The 20,945-nt window shown below is 48.5% G+C and overlaps 1 protein-coding gene across 3 annotated transcripts in view; it reads left to right on the forward strand.

The window, feature by feature from the left end:
* svep1 (sushi, von Willebrand factor type A, EGF and pentraxin domain containing 1) overlaps positions 1-20,945 on the forward strand; it is a 417,550-nt gene that overhangs the window by 265,758 nt on the left and 130,847 nt on the right. For all 3 annotated transcript variants that reach the window (XM_072517335.1, XM_072517337.1, XM_072517336.1), the window contains exons 21-26: positions 2,582-2,678; positions 2,762-2,875; positions 11,481-11,594; positions 13,677-13,878; positions 15,251-15,408; positions 19,901-20,102. In XM_072517335.1, coding sequence (XP_072373436.1) covers positions 2,582-2,678; positions 2,762-2,875; positions 11,481-11,594; positions 13,677-13,878; positions 15,251-15,408; positions 19,901-20,102 — 887 coding nt within the window. The remainder of the gene's footprint in view (positions 1-2,581; positions 2,679-2,761; positions 2,876-11,480; positions 11,595-13,676; positions 13,879-15,250; positions 15,409-19,900; positions 20,103-20,945) is intronic.

The raw sequence follows: 20,945 nt of genomic DNA on the forward strand, positions 1-20,945 counted from the left end.
CTCGATAGAGCTTCAGATTTCCCCCATTGTCTCCAGACAGCTGCACATTTCAGTCATTGTCTCGATAGAGCTGCACATTTCCCCCATCGTCTCCAGACAGCTACACATTTTCCCCCATTGTCTCCAGACAGCTACACATTTTCCCCCATTGTCTCCAGACAGCTACACATTTTCCCCCATTGTCTCCAGACAGCTACACATTTTCCCCCATTGTCTCCAGACATCTGCACATTTCCCCCATCGTCTTCAGACAGCTGCACATTTCCCCCATTGTCTCCAGACAGTTGCACATTTCCCCATCGTCTCCAGACAGCTGCACATTTCCCCCATTGTCTCAGGACAGCTGCACATTTCCCCATTGTCTCCAGACAGCTGCACATTTCCCCCATTGTCTCCAGACAGCTGCACTCTTCCCCCCATTGTCTCCATACAGCTGCACATTTCCCTCATTGTCTCCAGACAGCTGCACATTTCCCCCATTGTCTCCAGACAGCTGCACATTTCCCCCATTGTCTCCAGACAGCTGCATATTTCCCACATCGTCTCCAGACAGCTGCACATTTCCCCATTGTCTCCAGACAGCTGCTCATTGCCCCCATCGTCTCCAGGCAGCTGCACATTTCCCCCATTGTCTCCAGACATCTGCACATTTCCCCCATTGTCTCCAGACATCTGCACATTTCCCCCATTGTCTTCAGACAGCTGCACATTTTCCCATCGTCTCCAGACAGCTGCACATTTTCCCCCATTGTCTCCAGGCATCTGCACATTTCCCCATCGTCTTCAGACAGCTGCACATTTCCCCCATTGTCTCCAGACAGCTGCCCATTTCCCACATCGTCTCCAGACAGCTGCACATTTCCCCATTGTCTCCAGACAGCTGCTCATTTCCCCCATCGTCTCCAGGCAGCTGCACATTTCCCCCATTGTCTCCTGACATCTGCACATTTCCCCCATTGTCTCCAGACATCTGCACATTTCCCCCATTGTCTCCAGACAGCTGCACATTTCCCTCATTGTCTCCAGACAGCTACACTTTTTCCCCCATTGTCTCCAGACAGCTGCACATTTCCCCCATTGTCTCCAGAAAGCTGCACATTTCCCCCATTGTCTCCAAACAGCTGCACATTTCCCCATTGTCTCCAGACAGCTGCACATTTCCCTCATTGTCTCCAGACAGCTGCACATTTCCCCCATTGTCTCCAGACAGCTGCACATTTCCCCCATTGTCTCCAGACAGCTGAACATTTCCCCATTGTCTCCAGACAGCTGCACATTTCCCCCATTGTCTCCAGACAGCTGCACATTTCCCCATTGTCTCCAGAAAGCTGCACATTTCCCCCATTGTCTCCAGACAGCTGCACATTTCCCCATTGTCTCCAGACAGCTGCACATTGCCCCCATTGTCTCGATAGAGCTGCACATTTCCCTCATTGTCTCGATAGAGCTGCACATTTCCCCATTGTCTCCAGACAGCTGCACATTTCCCCCATCGTCTTCAGACAGCTGCACATTTCGCCCATTGTCTCCAGACAGCTGCACATTTCCCCATCGTCCCCAGACAGCTACACATTTCCCCCATCGTCTTCAGGCAGCTGCACATTTCCCCCATCGTCTTCAGACAGCTGCACATTTCCCCATTGTCTCCAGACATCTGCACATTTCCCCCACCATCTCCAGACAGCTGCACATTTCCGCCATTGTCTCAGGACAGCTGCACATTTCCCCATTGTCACCAGACAGCTGCACATTTCCCCATTGTCTCCAGACAGCTGCACATTTCCCCCATTGTCTCCAGACAGCTGCACATTTCCCCATTGTCTCCAGACAGCTGCACATTTCCCCATTGTCTCCAGGCAGCTGCACATTTCCCCCATTGTCTCCAGACAGCTGCACATTTCCCCCATTGTCTCCAGACAGCTACACTTTTTCCCCCATTGTCTCCAGACAGCTGCACATTTCCCCCATTGTCTCCAGACAGCTGCACATTTCCCCCATTGTCTCCAGACAGCTGCACGTTTCCCTCATTGTCTCCAGACAGCTGCCCATTTCCCCCATTGTCTCCAGACAGCTGCACATTTCCCCATCATCTCCAGACAGCTGCACATATCCCCATTGTCTCCAGGCAGCTGCACATTTCCCCCATTGTCTCCAGACAGCTGCACATTTCCCCCATTGTCTCCAGACAGCTGCACATTTCCCCCATTGTCTCCAGACAGCTGCACATTTCCCCATTGTCTCCAGACAGCTGCACATTTCCCCCATTGTCTCCAGACAGCTGCACATTGCCCCCATTGTCTCGATAGAGCTGCACATTTCCCCGATGCCTTCACACTACTGGTGTGAAATTTCATTCCTAACCCCAGACTTAAGAAAGAGTCAGATGACAACAGTGTTTCTGTGAAAGACATGTCTCTCCTTTAAACGACAGCCATTGGCCTCATTGATTTTCTTAAACACTTCAAGATCAGATAGATGATTATCATGAGGACAGTTAACAAGTTCACCACAGTTTTGTGAGATGTATTGAAAGCATTCTTCAGTTGAATTGAAAATAAGTGTTTTTCCACTTTGATTGAAGGAGTTTAACGAATGCTTCTTGCAACCATGCCAACACAATGGAAGCTGCCACAGTGTTGGGTCTGGACATTTCTGTGTGTGTCAGCCTGGATTTACAGGTGGGTTTCCTCAGTTTAGTTTTCTGGGATCACAGCACAGGTATTGCCGTGCTCTCTGCTAAACACCGCCTTTGCTGTTTCAGGCTCCAACTGTGAAACAAACATCAATGAATGTGCGTCAGAGCCCTGCCAGAACAGTGCTGCCTGCCAGGATGGAGTCGGAAGGTTTGTGTGCTTGTGCCAGCCTGGTTTTCAAGGTAGGTTTGCTCTCGTGACATTCTTCCACTAACAGAATGAACAAGAGCAGATTTCCCGTGGAGTCCCCAAATATTCTCAGCCCACCTTTAGCTCCACGGGTTTTAATGAGTTACTGAACTCCAGCGCTTCCCCGCTCGTGGCATATTTGTGAAAAACTTGGGGCAGCACGGTAGCATTGTGGATAGCACAATTGCTTTGCAGCTCCAGGGTCCCAGGTTCGATTCCCTGCTTGGGTCACTGTGTGTGCGGAGTCTGCACATCCTCCCCGTGTGTGCGTGGGTTTCCTCCGGGTGCTCCGGTTTCCTCCCACAGTCCAAAGATGTGCAGGTTAGGTGGATTGGCCATGCTAAATTGCCCTTAGTATCCGAAATTGCCCTTAGTGTTGGGTGGGGTTACTGGGTTATGGGGATAGGGTGGAGGTGTTGACCTTGGATAGGGTGCTCTTTCCAAGAGCCGGTGCAGACTCGATTGGCCAAATGGCCTCCTTCTGCACTGTAAATTCTATGATAACAATTGATGCCTCTCCCCAAAATCGAAGGGCATTTGAAACTTAAACTATCCCCCAAGTTAACACCATAAATCCACATTGATAAGCAGCACAGAAGGGGGCTGCTTGCACTACCTACACTATTCCATAAGGCCGTACTTTCTGTAAATCTTCATGGACCATTCTCTTACGAGATCCCACGGTCACTGTATCAATCTCTCCCTTGGTACAACATTCCATCCTCCGGCAACTCACCACAAAGTGAGCGATCCCTCAGCCTCTTCTCCTCGCTCCTCAGCTTGTAAAGTAATGACCTCACACCACTAGCTGCCCAATGAGAAGGAACGCTCTCTCTGCCCCAGTGGAAATGGTTCTAGCATCTCTCTTTGCAATGATAGTTACTCATAGGTGAGGCAGTGGCATAGTGGTAATAATGTCACTGGCCTCGAGGCCCAGGCTAATGCTCAGGCAATATGGGGTCAAGTCCCACCATGGCAGCTGTAATGGTGACCGTGTAGCTGGCACTGATTATTGTAACAACCCATCCTGTGGCAAAGGAACTGGGCCCACCCTTAACCAGATCTGACCTGCATGTGACTCCAGGCTTCTAACTGCCCGATGAAACAGCTGAGTGTGCATGACAGTTGTGCCGCATAGAAAACTCTAACTGCAGCTTTTCAATAAAGTTGCTCAGCAGATATCCTCCCAATTAAGGAAGTGTAACAAATGCTGGCCCTTCACGAACCCCTCCCTGATCTACAAGCCCCTCCAATTCAGGTCTCTTGTGCATCGCCAATTTCCTTTTCATTTCCATTGGTGGCTGTTGATCATTGAATAACGTTTGCTTTCCTTTCTCGCTCTGTCCCTCTTTTCTCTCCACCCAGTCTTTCTTTCCTGCTCTTTATTTGACTTTCTTTACCTGATTTGACATTGAATTCAATATTGCGATACTCCCTGGTTCAGACTCTGCACTGCTCATGAACCGTCCTCCAACCTGATTGGCTAAGGAGATGTACCGTTGCTTGCCCTGGTCACATGGGTCCCAGATGTCCTGTCGAGGGTGCTGTGCCGATTGGCTCCGCTTTACAGCAAGTTTCATTGCAAAATCCCGGAGAAAGTCTTTAAATCCAATGGGAAAGTGCAAGTGCTTTGTAGGGCTGACCCTGTTCATTCAGCACTGACGTCAAAATCTAATCCAATAAGTGGCATGAAGGAACAAAGATCAAGGAGTTCAAATATATAATTTCCTGAAAGTGTGCACACATGTGGATTATACTAGCTATTATAGATGTAGATTTGGGGGGTAAGGAGTATTCTGTGCTGGACGACTTCCTAGGCCATAGTCGGAACCAAACAGTATACAACTCGTGGATTACTGTAACTCAACAGGTAGAGTTTATATTTCCTTGTGCTGTGCACTCTCACAGGCTTAAATATAAAGACTGGGCCTAAAGTTTGTGCACCTGACTGATGATGTCATGAAAGGTGTGGCGAGCGCCGTTCAGCACTTGTCCCCACAAAGGGGACCAGATGAAACGGCACTCGTGGGGGTCTCCCAGGGGATCGGAGGCCCCCAGCTGCATGACCTTTTTGCAGGGTGGTGACCTGGCACTGCTGTTCCACCTGGATACACTTGTCAGTGCCTGCCTGGCACTGCTAAGGTTAGGTTCGGGCTGGGGGGAGGTTGAGAATTGCTTCTTGGGCTTCTTGCTACAATCGGGAGTTCGGGTGAGCAGAGCTCCCCACTGTACAAAACGGGACTATGTTTCTGGCCTTGGCTGCACGTTCCCTCTGTCCGGTGGCCATGAAGGTCACCGCAGCCCTGACTTTTTATGCAACCGGATCATTCCAGGGCTCGAGTGCAGCATTTCACAAGCTGCAGCCCACAAGTACATGTGTGAGGTCACACATGCCCGGGCCGCAGACTGTATCAACTTTGAGCTGGACCAAGACCATAAAGACGCCCGGGTAGCAAGATTCTTCACCATCGCTGGGATGCTGCAGATCCAGGGTGTAATAGATGGCATGCATGTTGCCTTACGCACACTGGGGTAACGGGGAGTGCCCTTCATTAACAGGAAGGGGTTCCACTCCCTGAATGTTCAACTCATGTGTAAACACCACCTCCGGATCATGTATGTGCGTGCATGCTTCCCAGGGAGTGTGCATGATAGCTACATCCTGGGATACTCAGAGACCCCCAGCGTCTTCGAGGACCAGCCCAGACCCTTCAGGGATAAGGGCTTGAGGTCCTGGAGATGAAGCCTGGGAGGGGCCGGAGACCAAGGCGGAAACCTGGTATAACGAGGCACATATTACCACCCGTGCTGTCACTGAGTGGTGCAACGGACTGCTCAAAATGGTGGTTCACTGCAGGACACTCCCTAGAGTGTCTCCCTATCTGTGGTGGTCTGCTGTGCCCCCCACAACCTGGCACAGCAGCGGAGTGGCATGCTGGCAGAGGAGGGACCTGTGGCCTCATCTGAGGGGGATGGGGAGGGGCCAGACTGGGAGGGACTGGAGAATGAGCCTGAGTAGAATTAGCAGGAGGAGCCGGAGGACGGAGGACAGGCAACGGCGAGGGCCTGGCATGCTCGGAGGGCCAGGGAGGCCCTCATCCTTGCCCGCTTCTCATAGGACGAGGCTTTGTCCGTCATCTCACCCCCTTCCCCCGCAACTCTCTCCCACCCCATTCAACCCCTCCCCCTTTGACCACACCCATCCTCATCCTTCACTCCCATTCCCCGACCCTCCCACAACCCCCCTCCTCCCGCACCCTGCTCGACTACCCTGTTCCACTCTCCAAGGGTCTATGTAACATCACTCCATGGTGAAGGGCCTGTGTCGGCACTGTCAGCGGGTCATTATACTAGGCAGGAGAGTGATGATCATTCACTGTGAGGTTAGGTCTGGTGCTCCTCAGTCTATGCCATAGTCTGACTCCTGTCTCTCTGCTGACAGTGCCTCACACCCACCCTCTGAATGGGGTCTGCATCGGGGGCTCTTGATCTTGGACCACTGTGCTCGGGGGCAGGGGAGTGTGGGCAGGGGGTGAGGGGAGTGGAGGTGCAGATGCCGGCAGGCCCACTATGCAGATTTAACATGACAAAGGCTTCACATGTGCCAAGTGTTGTCATGTTCTGGAGACTGCCCAAAGTGAATGATGAACTACAGAACATCTAGTTATGGAACAACTGCATGGTAAGATAACTAGGATAAATAAAATAATAAACTACTAACACTAATCAACTATTGTAGAGCTACTGCAAAATATGTCTATCCTCCAGCACGACCTACTCCCAACTCCCAGACTACAGGGTCACATTGTGAGTTTACACTGCCACCTAGTGGTTGGAGGTCATGCATAACATTATTTACAAACTTGCTTTTTGCATATCATCACATCCCCTTTCTTTTGAAAATGAAATTATTTGCATACATTAAATTACTTTTTTTACATTTCACCATGATATGCATAACCATTTACATGGTCAGAATATTTTACAGTCTGTCACAAGTTCAGTCTTTCTGGCTTGTGCCTTCTCCTTGTAGACTGTCACAGTGACTGCTGAACTTGAAAAGGTTCTTCGTGTTCTTTCATGTTTGTTGGTTGTGTTTGATCTTCGTGTATCGATGTGTCATCCACTTGTGTTTGTTCCGTACGTTCTTCAGGTGTTCTCGGACTGTTGCATGCTTCTCCCGGTTGGTTGCATCACAAACGGTTTGAGGCATTTTGTAGACTCATCGGCAAACCTCTTCGTGGATTTGGCTTGAAATCTCATCCCTTGCCTCCTTTTTTTATTACAGAGTGGCTGCCTCTCTGCTTCTCGATGAGCAGATTCTTGCAACACTTGGAACTGAAGCAATTTGCACCGTCTGCCTTTTGTTTACTTCCCGCACTGTGCGTAGACGTTCACTCTGCTGCACCTTGTGTCGTTATCCGGGAGGGTGCCCGGCCAATGACTCCGGTTCTCTTTTTACACTGTATCGTTCCATGGTGCTCTGCATGGAGTTCGCTCAGAACCATTAATCTTAAAGATTTCGGAATTAATATTCGCTTTTTTTTTGCAGCAAAACTCCATCTGCAACACTCAACTCTGCTGTCACATTATAGAAACCGGAACAGGATTCTCTAGGCCCCATCCTTCGTGAAGATGTCTTCTCATCTTCTGCAACATTGGGTCCTTCTTGGTTTGTTCCCTTAGTTTGACGCCATCAATACAGGTCATCCATCGTGGAGGTTCTTTATTGCACTTCTTTACATATACCGTCGAATTAACCCAGTTTGTAGGGACTTCATCCTCTCTAGCTCTACCTTTAGTTTATCCCTTAATGGCGCCGGCACACGGTTCAACGCATGAACCACAGGCTTTGCATCTTCCTTTAATTGAATCTTGTACATGTATGGTAACGTACTGAAACCTTGGAACGTTTCAGGAAAATCATTAAGTATGGAGACCGAGGGAGGAGGGCCTGTTGCAGCATTGTCTGCACTATAGACTCTTCGGACTAGCTGTAGCTCCTCACACGCCTCAACTCCAATTAAAGTCTGCCGCCACCACTGAATATTTCAACTTGTGAATTTTGTTTTTGACATCGACATCAAGCTCCCATGCTCCTAACAATGAGATTTTGTTACCATTGTAATCTCTTAACAATACCGTTCTGGTAACTATTTTTGGTTGAATCCACGGCTTTTTTACATCGGACAGGTTGATGAGTTTGGTCCTCGCACCAGTGTCGAGCTTCACTGTTATCACTGTGCCATTTATATTTAATGGCACTGTCCATTTATCTTTATGACTATCTGCCTTCTATCCACTATTGCTGCCGATTGGCACAAATGTATTGTTATTTGGTGTGACTTGAGTCTCCTTGTCTTCGCTGGATGTCTACAAAAAATATGTACTCTCGGCACACTTCATCAATAGCGCTGATACAGCGGGTTTCTTATTCAGCTGCGTCACCACACTAATGGCGTCTGCCGCATGTTCCGCCTTTGCGTCAAAATGCCAGAGATTCAGCGTGTTGAGTTGCTTTGCAGCAAGCTCACTAGCGTGACATATTTGAATCACAATTTTAAGTTGCAAGTCTGTTACCCGCAGTAGCCACTCGTGCACTCTATCATCGGAGATTCCGAAAGCTATCTGATTGCGTATCATTGACGACTGGAGTCTGCTGAAATCGCACTACTGCACCTTCAATTGCAAGTCAGTGAGGAAGCTATGGAATGCCTCTCCCACGTTCTGGGTGCGGGTACAGAATATATAGCACTCAAAGGTTTCATTTCTTTAGGGGAGCAATGCCAATCGAATTGTTTAAGCACTTCGCCAAAGCTTTTGCTGTCAGCCTTGTTTTCAAAGTCAAAAGTGTTGAAAATTCCAATTTCTTGTGGACCTGCCACAGTGAGCAGCAACGCAGTACGCCTCTCATCGGGCTGTGCCTGCAGACCAAGGGCTGCAACATAGCCTTTAAACTGTTGCTTAAACACCCTCCAATTCTTGTCTAGTTACCATTAATCTGAAGCTGTTGAGGTGCCTTGATGCCTTCCATTCCAAATTTCGAAGTTTTACCGCGCATTGAGCACCAGATGCCGGTAGCTAGCAAGGTTAGTAGCAAAGATGCATTTTCTTCCTTATCCTTCAAAGTTATCTTCAGTGGTTCGGACTTTTTCATACAGAATCTTCGAGTTCTTAGTAAATTATCAATCCTGGTACCATGTCATGTTCTGTAGACTGGCTAAAGTGAATGATGAACTACAGAACATCTAGTTCAAATAATTTATTATGGAACAACTGTGTGATAAGATAACTAAAATAATAAACTATTAACACTAATTAACTATTGTAGAGTTACTGCAAAATATGTCCTGCAGCACGACCTACTCCCAAGACCCAGATTACAGGGTCACGTGGTGGGTTTACTCTGCCACCTAGTAGTCAGAAGTTGTCATAACTTGCTTCATGCATATCATCACAGGTGTTAGATGTTTAATGGTGAACATGTGAAACTTCCATTATCACTATCTGTAGATAGTTCTCCCCAATGCCTCCAGTGCCCACTCAGTGAACCTCAATCTTCTTAATCTTCCATGCTCTGACGTCGCGTCTAGGTGTGTCCTTAGGATGCACATCAGAGGTGAGGGCAGCCCGCTGATTCTCGTGCCCTGTGGCCTTTGATGCCCTTGACGGATGTCCTCTGGAGGGCCTGGAGCCAGAGGGCCTGGCCCTCTTACCGGTCCACTGGCATCGCCATAACACCCTGTTCTGCCCACTGACTTTGAGATGCACTGGAGTCAGGAGGGGAGGGTAGATTCAGGTAGTATGGAGACCACCATCATCTCCCTGGTGGAAGGCATCGGGTGAGCCTCCAGCACTCCTGGATGGTGCCCATAGGGCCCTGAGAGTCTACACGGATGGAGGGGCAGCTGGAGTGAGCTCCGGAGGCCTCTGAGATATCTGGCTCCTCCAATCCTGGCAGCTCCCCATTGTCTTCGCCGTAGTGTTGACCCCTTCAGCGGTGCTCCTCAGCGACTGGGACATGCTCTGCAGTGCACCCGCAATGCCCACCTGCATCTGGGACATGTCCCTCATCAACTGAGACATGATGTCGCGGTCCTCGGCCATGGTCGTCACAGACTGAGCCTCGCATTGGACACCAGCGCACAAGGCATTGATGTTGTGCTGCAGGCTTTCCAATGCGGTCTCCACCCAGCAGTGTTGGCCATCTCTTGCACCCATAAGCTTTTGGGACTTCTCCAATCGGCTATATACCGGCTGGAGTGTTGTTGACATCCCCTCCTGAATCTCGTGGACGTGCCCTAATGTCTGTATCAGCTCCATGATGACCTTACCCAGAGGCTCGAATTCTAACTGGGACCCAGCTGAGTCCTGGAACCCAGCAGACCTCCGACTGCTAACTCCTTTGGATGTTCCTGCCTCCACCTGATGTGCATCAACAACTGTGTGGTGTTCACCAGATTGTGCCCAGAAGCCTGTCCACTAATGTCACCAACCGAGGTGAGTGTCTGCGCTGGTGGAGGGGGGGATGACAACTGTGACGCCTCGATGATGGCCCCCTTGCAGCATTCCTCTGAGGTGGTCTCCTGGGTGGAGCAGGGGTGGGGGTGGGGGGGTGACCCCAGATGGTCCAGCCCATTGGGTGGAGATCCTGTGAGAGAATGGAGGATCAGTGAGAGGGAAGGGTCATTCTGTCTGACATGAACAACTCACTGGAGACAGGTCATCTGGGTGAAGGGGCAGTGGATCCTCACCTCTGTGACAGAGGCCAACCTCACTGCCGGTGACTGCTCTTTCCTCAGCCAACCCCGCGATCTCCAGGGCCCGTTCCTCAAGAAGTGGGGAGGACTCTGATATCTGGAGCTCCATTGCCCATCTTTCCTGCGCGGACAAAGAGAGGGTACTGTGACCAGGTGGCATGGGTGGGTGCTGCACCTGGACATGGAGGGCTTGTCAGAGGCTGGGGGGTGCCAGGGTGTGCTGGGGCACAAATGCAGTGATCGGAGTGGGGAGGGTGCGAGGTGCCAGCCACTGAACTATTAGGGAGGGAGAGGTGGCGGTCAGGGGGGTGGGCAGGCGGAACTGATGCTAGGGGGCCGGTGTTAACTTACCCGTGTGGCATGGTTGTTATCCTGCACTGTACGTCAGTCCTGGTCACGCTGCCCGACGGCAGCTGCCACTGTCCCCCAGGCGACATTGGCAACCCTACAGCTGGTCCTCCCACCCTCTCTGGGGAACAGGGTGTCCCCTCTCACCACCACAGTGTCCAGACACCTGGCCGGATTGGCATTCACGAAGCAGGGAGCAGGTCTGCATGGTGCCATGCTCGTGTGTTGACGGGGATTGAGTTGGGAGGGAGCCTTTAAAAGCAGCTTCCCCTTGTTAGTAGCGAGCTGCTAGGCTCGCGTCTGGTGAATCAGATGGAAAGAGAGACAGCCAGCACCTGCATGAAGCTCATGGGGGCTCATTTTCGGCACTAGGTGCCATTAAATACGGGCCGCGATCTTGCCGGCTCAGCCAACGGGAAACTCCCAGGAGGTCACATCCAAAATGACACTTACCCTATTAAATCATACCCTTTGTGTCAATGTTTTCCAGGTCTACTGTGTGAAAAAGAGCTGGACGAGTGTAACTCTCAGCCATGTCTTCATGAAGGAAGGTGCATTGATGGGATTAATGCATATTACTGCAGGTGTACTGATGGGTTTAGAGGTAAAAGCATGTTCTCTGTGCCTTTGTAAGATTTAGTTTTTCATTGACAAAATGATCCATGGTATTTGCTTAATCTGATTATTTTGTTAAACTATTTCTCTGGCTTGTGGACATAGATAACTGTTACCATGGACAGATCTCTGAATGTACAGGAACTTTTATGTATCAAGGGTTGAAATTGAATTTCAATATGTGGGTTGCAGCAATGATTATGGAGAATTTAGAACAGCCCCTACTGTTCCCAGCCTATCCCGCCCCGGACTCCCTCCATCCAAAGAAGACAGAATGCTTCTTTCCCGAGCACCAGTTTGCATCCTTTATTTATTGAGGCTGGTGGGCGCCCCATGCCAATGCCTTCACCAAATCTCCGAGAGACAGGGTCTCGAGGCGGACCTTCCTGTTTACATCCAGAACGCATGAAGTCAATTTGAAGGTTACTAAGCCACCCTGTATTTAATATTTAGTCGGACAGTTTGGTTTACACAGCGGGGAGGCCGTGCCACAATGGTACTGTCATTAAACTAGTAACCCAGAGGCCCAGGCTAATCCTCGAGGGACTTGGGTTCAAATAATAGCAGCTGGTGGAATTGAATAAATCTGGAATATAAAGCCAGTCTCGGTAATGGTGGCTATGAAACTATCATTGATTGTTCTAAAAACTCCCCTAATGTCCTTTAGGGTTGGAAATCTGCCATCATTACCCGGTCTGGTCTACCTGTGACTCCCCTGAAATGGCTGAGCAAGCTGGGCAGTTCGGGATGGACAACAAATGCTGGCCTTTCCAGCGATGCCCCACATCCCAAATATGGCTTATTGCAAAGCCTCTGCTGGAGACCTGTCCTGGGCAGAGATAACCAAGGGACAGCAATCTTTCTTCATATATTCAATCTCTTTTTTTTTTAATAAAGATTTTATAAGGTTATTAAACAACAATTTCTTACACCATCTGCTTCACCCACTCACTGTGTTAGCAAGATCCACAATTGTCACCAGTCTCTGGGTAAAAGTGTTCCCCCCGAGTTCCCTGGTGGATGTATGAGCGACTATGTAACATTGATGGCTCCACAGGTGGGAGCATCTTCCCTACGTCTATCTTACCAAACAAAGACCTCCTATTACATCATCCCTTCCCCATTTCTCTTTGATAGAGAAGGACTCCCAGTCTGTTCAGTCTTTCCAGATGGGTCTGACCTCTCAGTTCTGACCTATTCCTTGTAATTTTATTTCTTGCATCACCCATGGGCATAACTAGCTTTTGATCTTGAATTGCCTATCATGTGGGGTTGACTTGTCAATTCAGATGAACAGCAGGTAAACATTCCTATTTATAAATCCATCTCTCTGGGGTAAAGTTTCTGCTTAATTTTGTTGGGTTTTTTTCAGCTCATTTACATTTCTGGTTGTCCTCAATCAACCACAAACTGGGTAGCAAGTGGGGTCAAAGATACTTTTGGAGAGATTTATTTATTTATTTATAAATTTAGAGTGCCCAATTCATTTTTTCCAATTAAGGGGCAATTTAGCGTGTTCAATCCACCTACCCTGCACATCTTTGGGTTGTGGGGGCGAAACCCACGCAAACACAGGGAGAATGTGCAAACTCCACACGGACAGTGACCCAGAGCCGGGATCGAACCTGGGACCTCGGCGCCGTGAGACTGCAGTGCTAACCACTGCGCCACCGTGTTGCCCTTGGAGAGATTTATTGACAGGCAAAGAACGCTCTGGTTTGGACGTGTCAAATTGGATCAGGAATCAGCCTTGAGTCTGCTCCTGCATTCAGTAAGATCATAGCTGATCATGTACCTCAGCTCCACCTTCGCATACGATCCCCACAGCACTTAATTGCCTTAGTGTCCAAAAATCTGCCGATATCGGTCTTGAATGTACGCAATAACTGGGCATCTTGTCTACTGCAAATTGCTGAGGTGATCCTGCTAGTGGACATTGAGATAACAGGGCCATCTGGCTAACAATTTCAGTGTTTCACTACAGGATCTGCCCTCATTTTATAACTTTTTGCATTGCATCCTCCCGATAGTTTTTATTTTAATCTGGTGCCTGCTGCTTCTTTCTCACAAGGTGTTCACTGTGAGCTCGATGTCAACGAGTGCCTTTCGACACCATGCCTCCACAATGGGACATGTCGCAACCTGATGGGTGGATTTCAGTGCATGTGCCTGCCTGGCTTTTTGGGAGACGTGTGCGAGGTTAATAATAATGAATGCGCCAGCTTGCCCTGTTTGAATGGAGGGTCATGCATTGATGACATCAACATCTTCAGGTCTGGTTCACTGTGTCACAAATACGAAGTTGATAAAATTGCTGTGCTTCAGGTTTCAGGATTGTCTCTTTGATTTTAGGTAAAATTGAGGATTAAAGAGGTCATGTGACATCTGAATTCTGTCCGGCAACAAGCTTGGGTGGCTTGGTTACCAAGGGGCAGTGAGGCACAGATTGATTTGCTTCGCTACCAGTGGTTAGACTGTTAGTCTGCAAGTCTCACAGCAAAATGGCAATGTTGTCAAGTTTAATGAATGGTTATACTGCAAACTGTCTATTTAATTCCAAGATAGAATGGAGCGGGGGGTCTAGAGGATAGTGAATTAGCATTTACCTGGTTATAGGGCCCTTGTAATTCATGTTGCCTTGGTGATGGGCTTTGGAAAAGGAGAAGTCATAGGAAGCCATTGTAGAATCAGGTTTCTTTACATATCCCTGAACCCCTCAGACTCGGCCAGTCTGCAAAAATTAGATAGAGATAGAGAGAGAGAGAAAGAGAGCAGACGGATGGAGGCAAGCAAGTCGCCATTGTTCACCATGCTGAATGCAGATGATAGCTTGCACTTGGATTGAAGAGTCCAAATTCAGGAGGAATTAAATGAGGCTGGAAGATTTGCCTGGCTTTGACTAGAGGGAGTAGCCTCCAAGTAGGCCTCAAAGTGAAAGTCAGTTCAGGGGTTAGAAGTTATCCGGCTGGAAAAAGAAAAAGGAAACCGCCTGAGAACTTCAGGCTCTGACACACAGCAATGTACTAATGACCAGATCATCTATTTCAGTGTCATTATTTGAGGGATAAATATTGATCTGATCACAGGAGATAACTCCCCCGCCCTTCTTCGGAATAGTGCAATGGGATCTTTTACAACCCCCCAAAGTGCCAGAATTGAGCCTCGGTTCAATACCTGATCTGAAGGACAGCACCTCCGGCAGTGCAGCACTCCCTCAATGTCAGCCTTGATTATTGTGCTTTTATGGTGGGACTTGAACCCAGAGGATTGTGGGATCAGAGGCAAGTGTGCTACACAATGAGCGCCAACCGACATTGGCACGGTTGTTTGGTTTCTCATGGAGTGATCTGGAGGTTTGTCCAGTTAAACATAAACTGTTTATTGTTAACCCATAACTATGTACATATCCATGGTACTGTCTCCATGACGGCACCTTCCACACTCAACTGCACAGGCAGTCTACTGGCATGTGACTTTGTACGACATACTGTGGATGATCCTTTTCGCCAGCCCGCATTAACCTTTATTCTGCCGAACACCCTTTTTCCTCCAGGCATAAATGTAAGTTTAGCTGCCGCATTAAACCATCCATTTAGAAGCAACAGAATCATTATGACTGGCTAATTATTGCTTTTCTCGTTGTAGCTGCCAGTGTCCCCCAGGCCAAGCAGGTTTGGTCTGTGAAATAGATGTGAACGAGTGTGAATCAAATCCTTGTCTCAATCATGGGGTATGTGTGGATGGTCTAGCCGTGTACATCTGTGACTGCCCACCGGGTTTCAATGGAACCCAATGTGAAACAGGTAAAGATCTCACGACGCCGGGTTTCTGTAGCAATATGTCATCGAATCAGCTCGAAGCTCAGTTATACCTGTTACTGTGGATGAGGTTAATGGAGTGGGAGAGAAGTCTTTCAAATCAATGCTCACAAGAATTGAATGCGGTAGAAAGCTTATTGGGGAATATTTTTGAGGTTGGATGATGGATTTAAACAGGAAAGATCAGCTCGACCACACATTGCACTCCCCCTCCCCCCTCAGTTTTTAGTTCCATTGACTTCTTGTCTTCTAGTCTGTACTTGACGGAGCTTTTGAAACAGAGATAAATCGTCCATTTCTACCGATGGGTAGGGTTGTCATAAGTTCAAAGAGGATTTTAAAAATAGGTTTGTTCATGAGATGTGGGCGTTGCAGGCTAGGTCGTCCCATTTAGCCCTTGAGATGGTGGTCAGCTGCCTTCTTGAACCGCCGCATTCAATGTGGCGCACCTGTACCAGCCTCCCCGAACAGGCGCCGGAATGTGGCGACTAGGGGCTTTTCACAGGAACTTCATTTGAAGCTTACTTGTGACAATAAGCGATTTTCATTTCATTCATTGATAGGGAGGGAGTTAGAAACATAGAGTCTCTACAGAAGGAGGCCATTCGGCCCATCACGTTTGCACCGACGCTCTGAAACAGCACCCCACTTAGGCCAACTCCCCCCGCCCCATCCCCGCAATCACGTAGACAGTTAGTATGAAGAGTAAAAGGCAATACAAGATCCTGAGAGGTCTTGACTGGGTGGATGTGGAAAGGATGATTCCTCATGTGGAAGAATCTAGTATTGGGGTCGCTGTTTTTAAAAAATATGGGTCGCCGTTTTGGACAGAGATGAGGAGAAATGTTTTTCTCTCCGAGGAATGTGTCTTTGGAACACTCTTCCTCAAAAGGTGGTGGTCGCTCAGTCTTTGAATATTTTTAAGGAAGAGGTAGATAGACTCTTGATAAGCAAGAGGATGGAAGGTTATCGGGGGTAGGTGAGAATGTGGAGTTGAGATTACAATCTGATTAGCCATGATCTCGAGAGGCCGAGTGGCCTGCTCCTTACTAATTTGTAAGTTTGTATGTTCGTATGTAATATATTTCTATGCCAGGAGGGGAACTTGCAGTTAGTGCTGATCCCACATATCTGCTGCCCCTGTCCTTCTATTTGGGATCAGTCACGGGTTTGGAAGGTGCTGTCAAAGGAGTCTTGGTGAGTTAGAACATAGAACATAGAACAGTACAGCACAGTAGAGGCCCTTCAGCCCACGATGTTGTGCCGACCATTTATCCTAATCTAAGATCAACCTAACCTACACCCCTTCAATTTACTGCTGTCCATGTGCCCGTCCAAGAGTCGCTTAAATGTCCCTAATGACTCTGACTCCACCACCTCTGCTGGCAGTGCATGCTACACACCCACCACTCTCTGTGTAAAGAACCTACCTCTGACATCTCCCCTATACCTTCCTCCAATCAACTTAAAATTATGTCCCCTCGTACCAGCCATTTCCACCCTGGGGAAAAGTCTCTGGCTATCCACTCTATCCATGCTTCTCATCACCTTGTACACTATCAAGTCACCTCGCTGTGTTCTTCGCTCCAGTGAGAAAAGCCCTAGCTCCCGCGATCTTTCTTCATAAGACATACCCTCCATTTCAGGCAGCATCCTGGTAAATCTCTTCTGTAGCCTCTCCAAAGCATCCACATCCTTCCTATGATGAGGCGACCATGACTGGACACAATATTCCAAGTGAGGTCTATCCAGGGTTTTATAAAGCTGCAGCAAAACCTCGCGATTCTTAAACTCAATCCCCCTGTTAATGAAAGCCAACACACCATACGCCTTCTTAACAACCCTATCAACCTGGGTGGCAACTTTGAGGGATCTATGTACGTGGACCACAAGATCCCTCTGTTCCTCCACACTTCCAAGAATCCTGCCTTTAACCCTGTATTCACAATTCAAATTCGACCTTCCAAAATGAATCACTTCACATTTATCCAGGTTGGACTACATCTGCCACTTCTCAGCCCAGCTCGACATCCTGTCAATGTCCTGTTGTGACCTGCAACAGCCCTCAACACTATCTACAACTCCCCAACCTTCATGTCATCGGCAAACTTACTAACATCTTGTAAATAGTACTGCTGCCACTGTGTGTTGTCGGTGGAGGAAGTGAAAGTTTAAAATGGCGATGAGGGTGCCAATTAAACGGGCAGGCTTGTCCTGGATGGTGTTGAGCTTCTTGAGGGTTGTTGGAGCTGCGTTCACCCAGGCAAGAGGAGAGTATTCCATCACATTTCTGACGTGCGCCTTGCAGGTGGTGGAGGGGCTTTGGCGTGTTGGGAGGTGAGTTACTCTCCACAGAATTGTCAGCCAGCCTCCGACCTGCTCTTGTCGCTACAATATTTCTATGGCTGGTCCAGTTAAGTTCCTGGTCAGTGATGACTCCCGGGGCATTGAAGTTGGAGGATTTGATGCTGCTGAATGCCTAGGGGGATGACACTAAAAGCCCCATCTTAGAGCTACTCGATTTTATTTCATTCAGATTGAATTGCGTTTTTTTTTAGTCAAATATTTTTATTCTCCATTTTCACATTTTCTTCAGAATTTACATCCCACCAACAAACAATAATCGGTAACGAATACAATGTCAATCCCCTTATTAACAACAACGATCCCATCCTCCCGCCAACGCCCAAACAACGGCCCACCTGACAATATAAGCATCAAATAAAACAAAACTTCCCAAGGTGGAAAAGAAGAAAAAGGAATCAGGAATCGCCTATGGTCACCATTGACATATATAGTCCACCCCCCCCCCCCAACTAATATTCAACGCCTTCCAATCCCCGAAAGAGTACCCTGAATGACACCCATGAATTGTAGACACTCCCCCTCCCAGACTCCTCCACTCCACTTCCTCTTGTAAACTCCTCCCCCCAACTTCGGTTCCTTCCCCCAACCTTTCACCCCGGCTAGACTCACCGACACCTGTTCTACCAGGCTCCGATGGCCACAGCCCCTCCCCCCACCTCACTCGCGTTCACTGGCCGGCTTAAACCGGCCAGCATGGAGGCCTCCGTCCGGGTCTCCTTCCCCCGTGCCCGGAAAACCAAGAAAGCTCCTTTAGCACACAACCCCCGCATACACACCCAAGCCCCAAAGAACCATCATTGCAAATGAAAATCCCAACTCTTCCCTTGACCAAATATATACAGCGTCGACTCATTTAGTACATAGACCAACACGCAGTGAAAAAATAAAGTTACATGAGGCTACATCGGTACACGACCCGCTCTCAGCCCCATTTCTCAATTCTGCCACAGTTCTTCTGCCTTCGCAAACTCCTCTGCCGCATCCACCATCCCAAAATAAAGGTCCTTGAATTCGTAGGTCACCCTCCACTTAGCTGGATACACTATGCTGCACTGCACCTTGCTGATGTACAGTGCCTTCTTCACCCGGCTGAAGGCAGCCCGCCTCCTCGCCAGCTCCACCGTAAAGTCCTGGTATATGCGTATACCAGCTCCAGCCCACTGCACCACCCGCTTCTGCTTTGCCCAACACAGGACCTTCTCCTTCACGCTGTACCTGCAGAAACTCACAGTTACTACTGTTGGTGGCTCACTCGCCTTTGGTATAGGCCTCCACGACCGATGAACCCGATCCAGTTTGTATCGAGAGGGATTGTCTCCCTCCCCCAATAGCTCTGCCAACATCGTGGCAAAATACTCTGTCTGCCTCGGGCCTTCCACCCCTTCGGGCAGACCCACAATCCTCAGATTCTGTCGCCTGGATCTGTTTTCAAAGTCTTCCATTTTTATCGCAGACCCTTGTTGGTCTCGATCGCCCTCCGCAACTCCTTCCCCACCGAGGTGAGTTGATCACTGTGCTGCGATAATGCCTCTTCCACTTCCTTCAGTGTCTCACCTTGCTCCCGCACCTCCCCCGCTGCGCTTGATACCGCCGCCCTCACCGGGGCAATCGCCTCCTCCACCAGCACTTTCAATACCGCCCCCATCTCCTTCTTCATCGCTTCCATGTGTTTTGTGAACTGTTTTTCGAGGTCCACAGCCATCACCTTGGTCATTTCTTTGCCGTGAGCAATGCGGCCTCCCCTGGTACTCCAGCCCCCGCTTTCCTTACAGTTCCTGTGCTGACTTTTCCACTCACCGGCGGACTTTCATTAACCCCCTTTCTCACGGCCGTTTATTTTCCCAAACTTGGGCATTTTTCCTCCCTGTGCCTTCTTAGAACATTTTCAGCCTCTGTTGCCCCTGGGACCGGGCGTTAAAACCCCAAAATTTCTATTCCCGAGCGGGAGCCCTCCAGTGTGCGGCTGCCTCCCGCCCGCCGTCACCGGAAGTCCCAGATTGAATTGAGTTTATGTAGCTTTACACTTGGAATCTCGACCAAATAGCAGTCTTGATTTCTCATTGCACATTGCCAAATGTATTGTCTGTTTCCAATTCTATACCCTTTTTAGAGTTATCCTCCAACTTTAACCTGGATTTTGATGTTTCGGGAATCTATGACTATGTTTTATTGGATAACGTGTTACCAACACTCAGCGCCCTTACCTGTGCTTTCTGGATGAAGTCTTCTGATACCATAAACTATGGGACTCCAGTTTCCTATGCCCTGGACAATGGTTGTGACAATGCTTTCCTGCTAACAGATTACAATGGGTAAATTCTACTACATTTTAACAAAAATTGTTCCAGTTCTCTGCATCTTTTGTCCATTACAAAGCAGATCCCAGAGCTTTGCTGTTCCAGATAAGCCTTCACCCGGTGTTCCAAGCAGCAAGTTTGTTTCCACTAACAAACTGAGTTTCCTTTAAATGGAAACCTGTTTGCGAAGTGTTCTGAAGCTAGTGAACAATTGATTAGCAAATACTCTGAATTCATGATATTGGTCAATGGAGTCACTTGACATATCCACCAACTGCTTCTTACTCAGTATCACAATAGTGTTACAGCACAGAAGGAGGCCATTTGATCCACTCTGACTGCGTCCCCTCTCCAAATGAGCATTATGACTTACTGAAAGGGCTTGTTTGTGATTTGAACCCATGACCTTTCGCACACTCATGCAATTAAAGTCCCGAAATGAGAATCCTAGCCCGAGGCCAATAAGTTGTACTCCTTTCATGAAGTGGAAAGCACCGCTCTATTTAACCGTCACACACAGGCTAAAACTGTGAGCTGGATTTATTCACAAGTGCATGAATACTCAGAAGCAGTAAGTTACTGCAAGTACAATTAAAAAAACAATAAATACTTTCATTTATATAGCACCTTTCATAACCACTGGGCATCTCAAAGCGCCTCATTGTTGTAATACCAGAAATGCTGCCGCCAACTTTGCGCACAGCAAGCTCCCATACCAGCAATGTGATAACGAGCAGATCATTTGTTTTTGTGATGTTGATTGAGGAATAAATATTGGCCAGGAGACAGGGGAGAACTCATCTGCTCTGCTTCCAAATAGTGGCATGGGATCTTTTACATCCAATTGCCAGGGCAAAT

The sequence above is a fragment of the Scyliorhinus torazame genome, chromosome 9 (assembly GCF_047496885.1).
Source record: "Scyliorhinus torazame isolate Kashiwa2021f chromosome 9, sScyTor2.1, whole genome shotgun sequence".
NCBI lineage: Eukaryota > Metazoa > Chordata > Chondrichthyes > Carcharhiniformes > Scyliorhinidae > Scyliorhinus > Scyliorhinus torazame.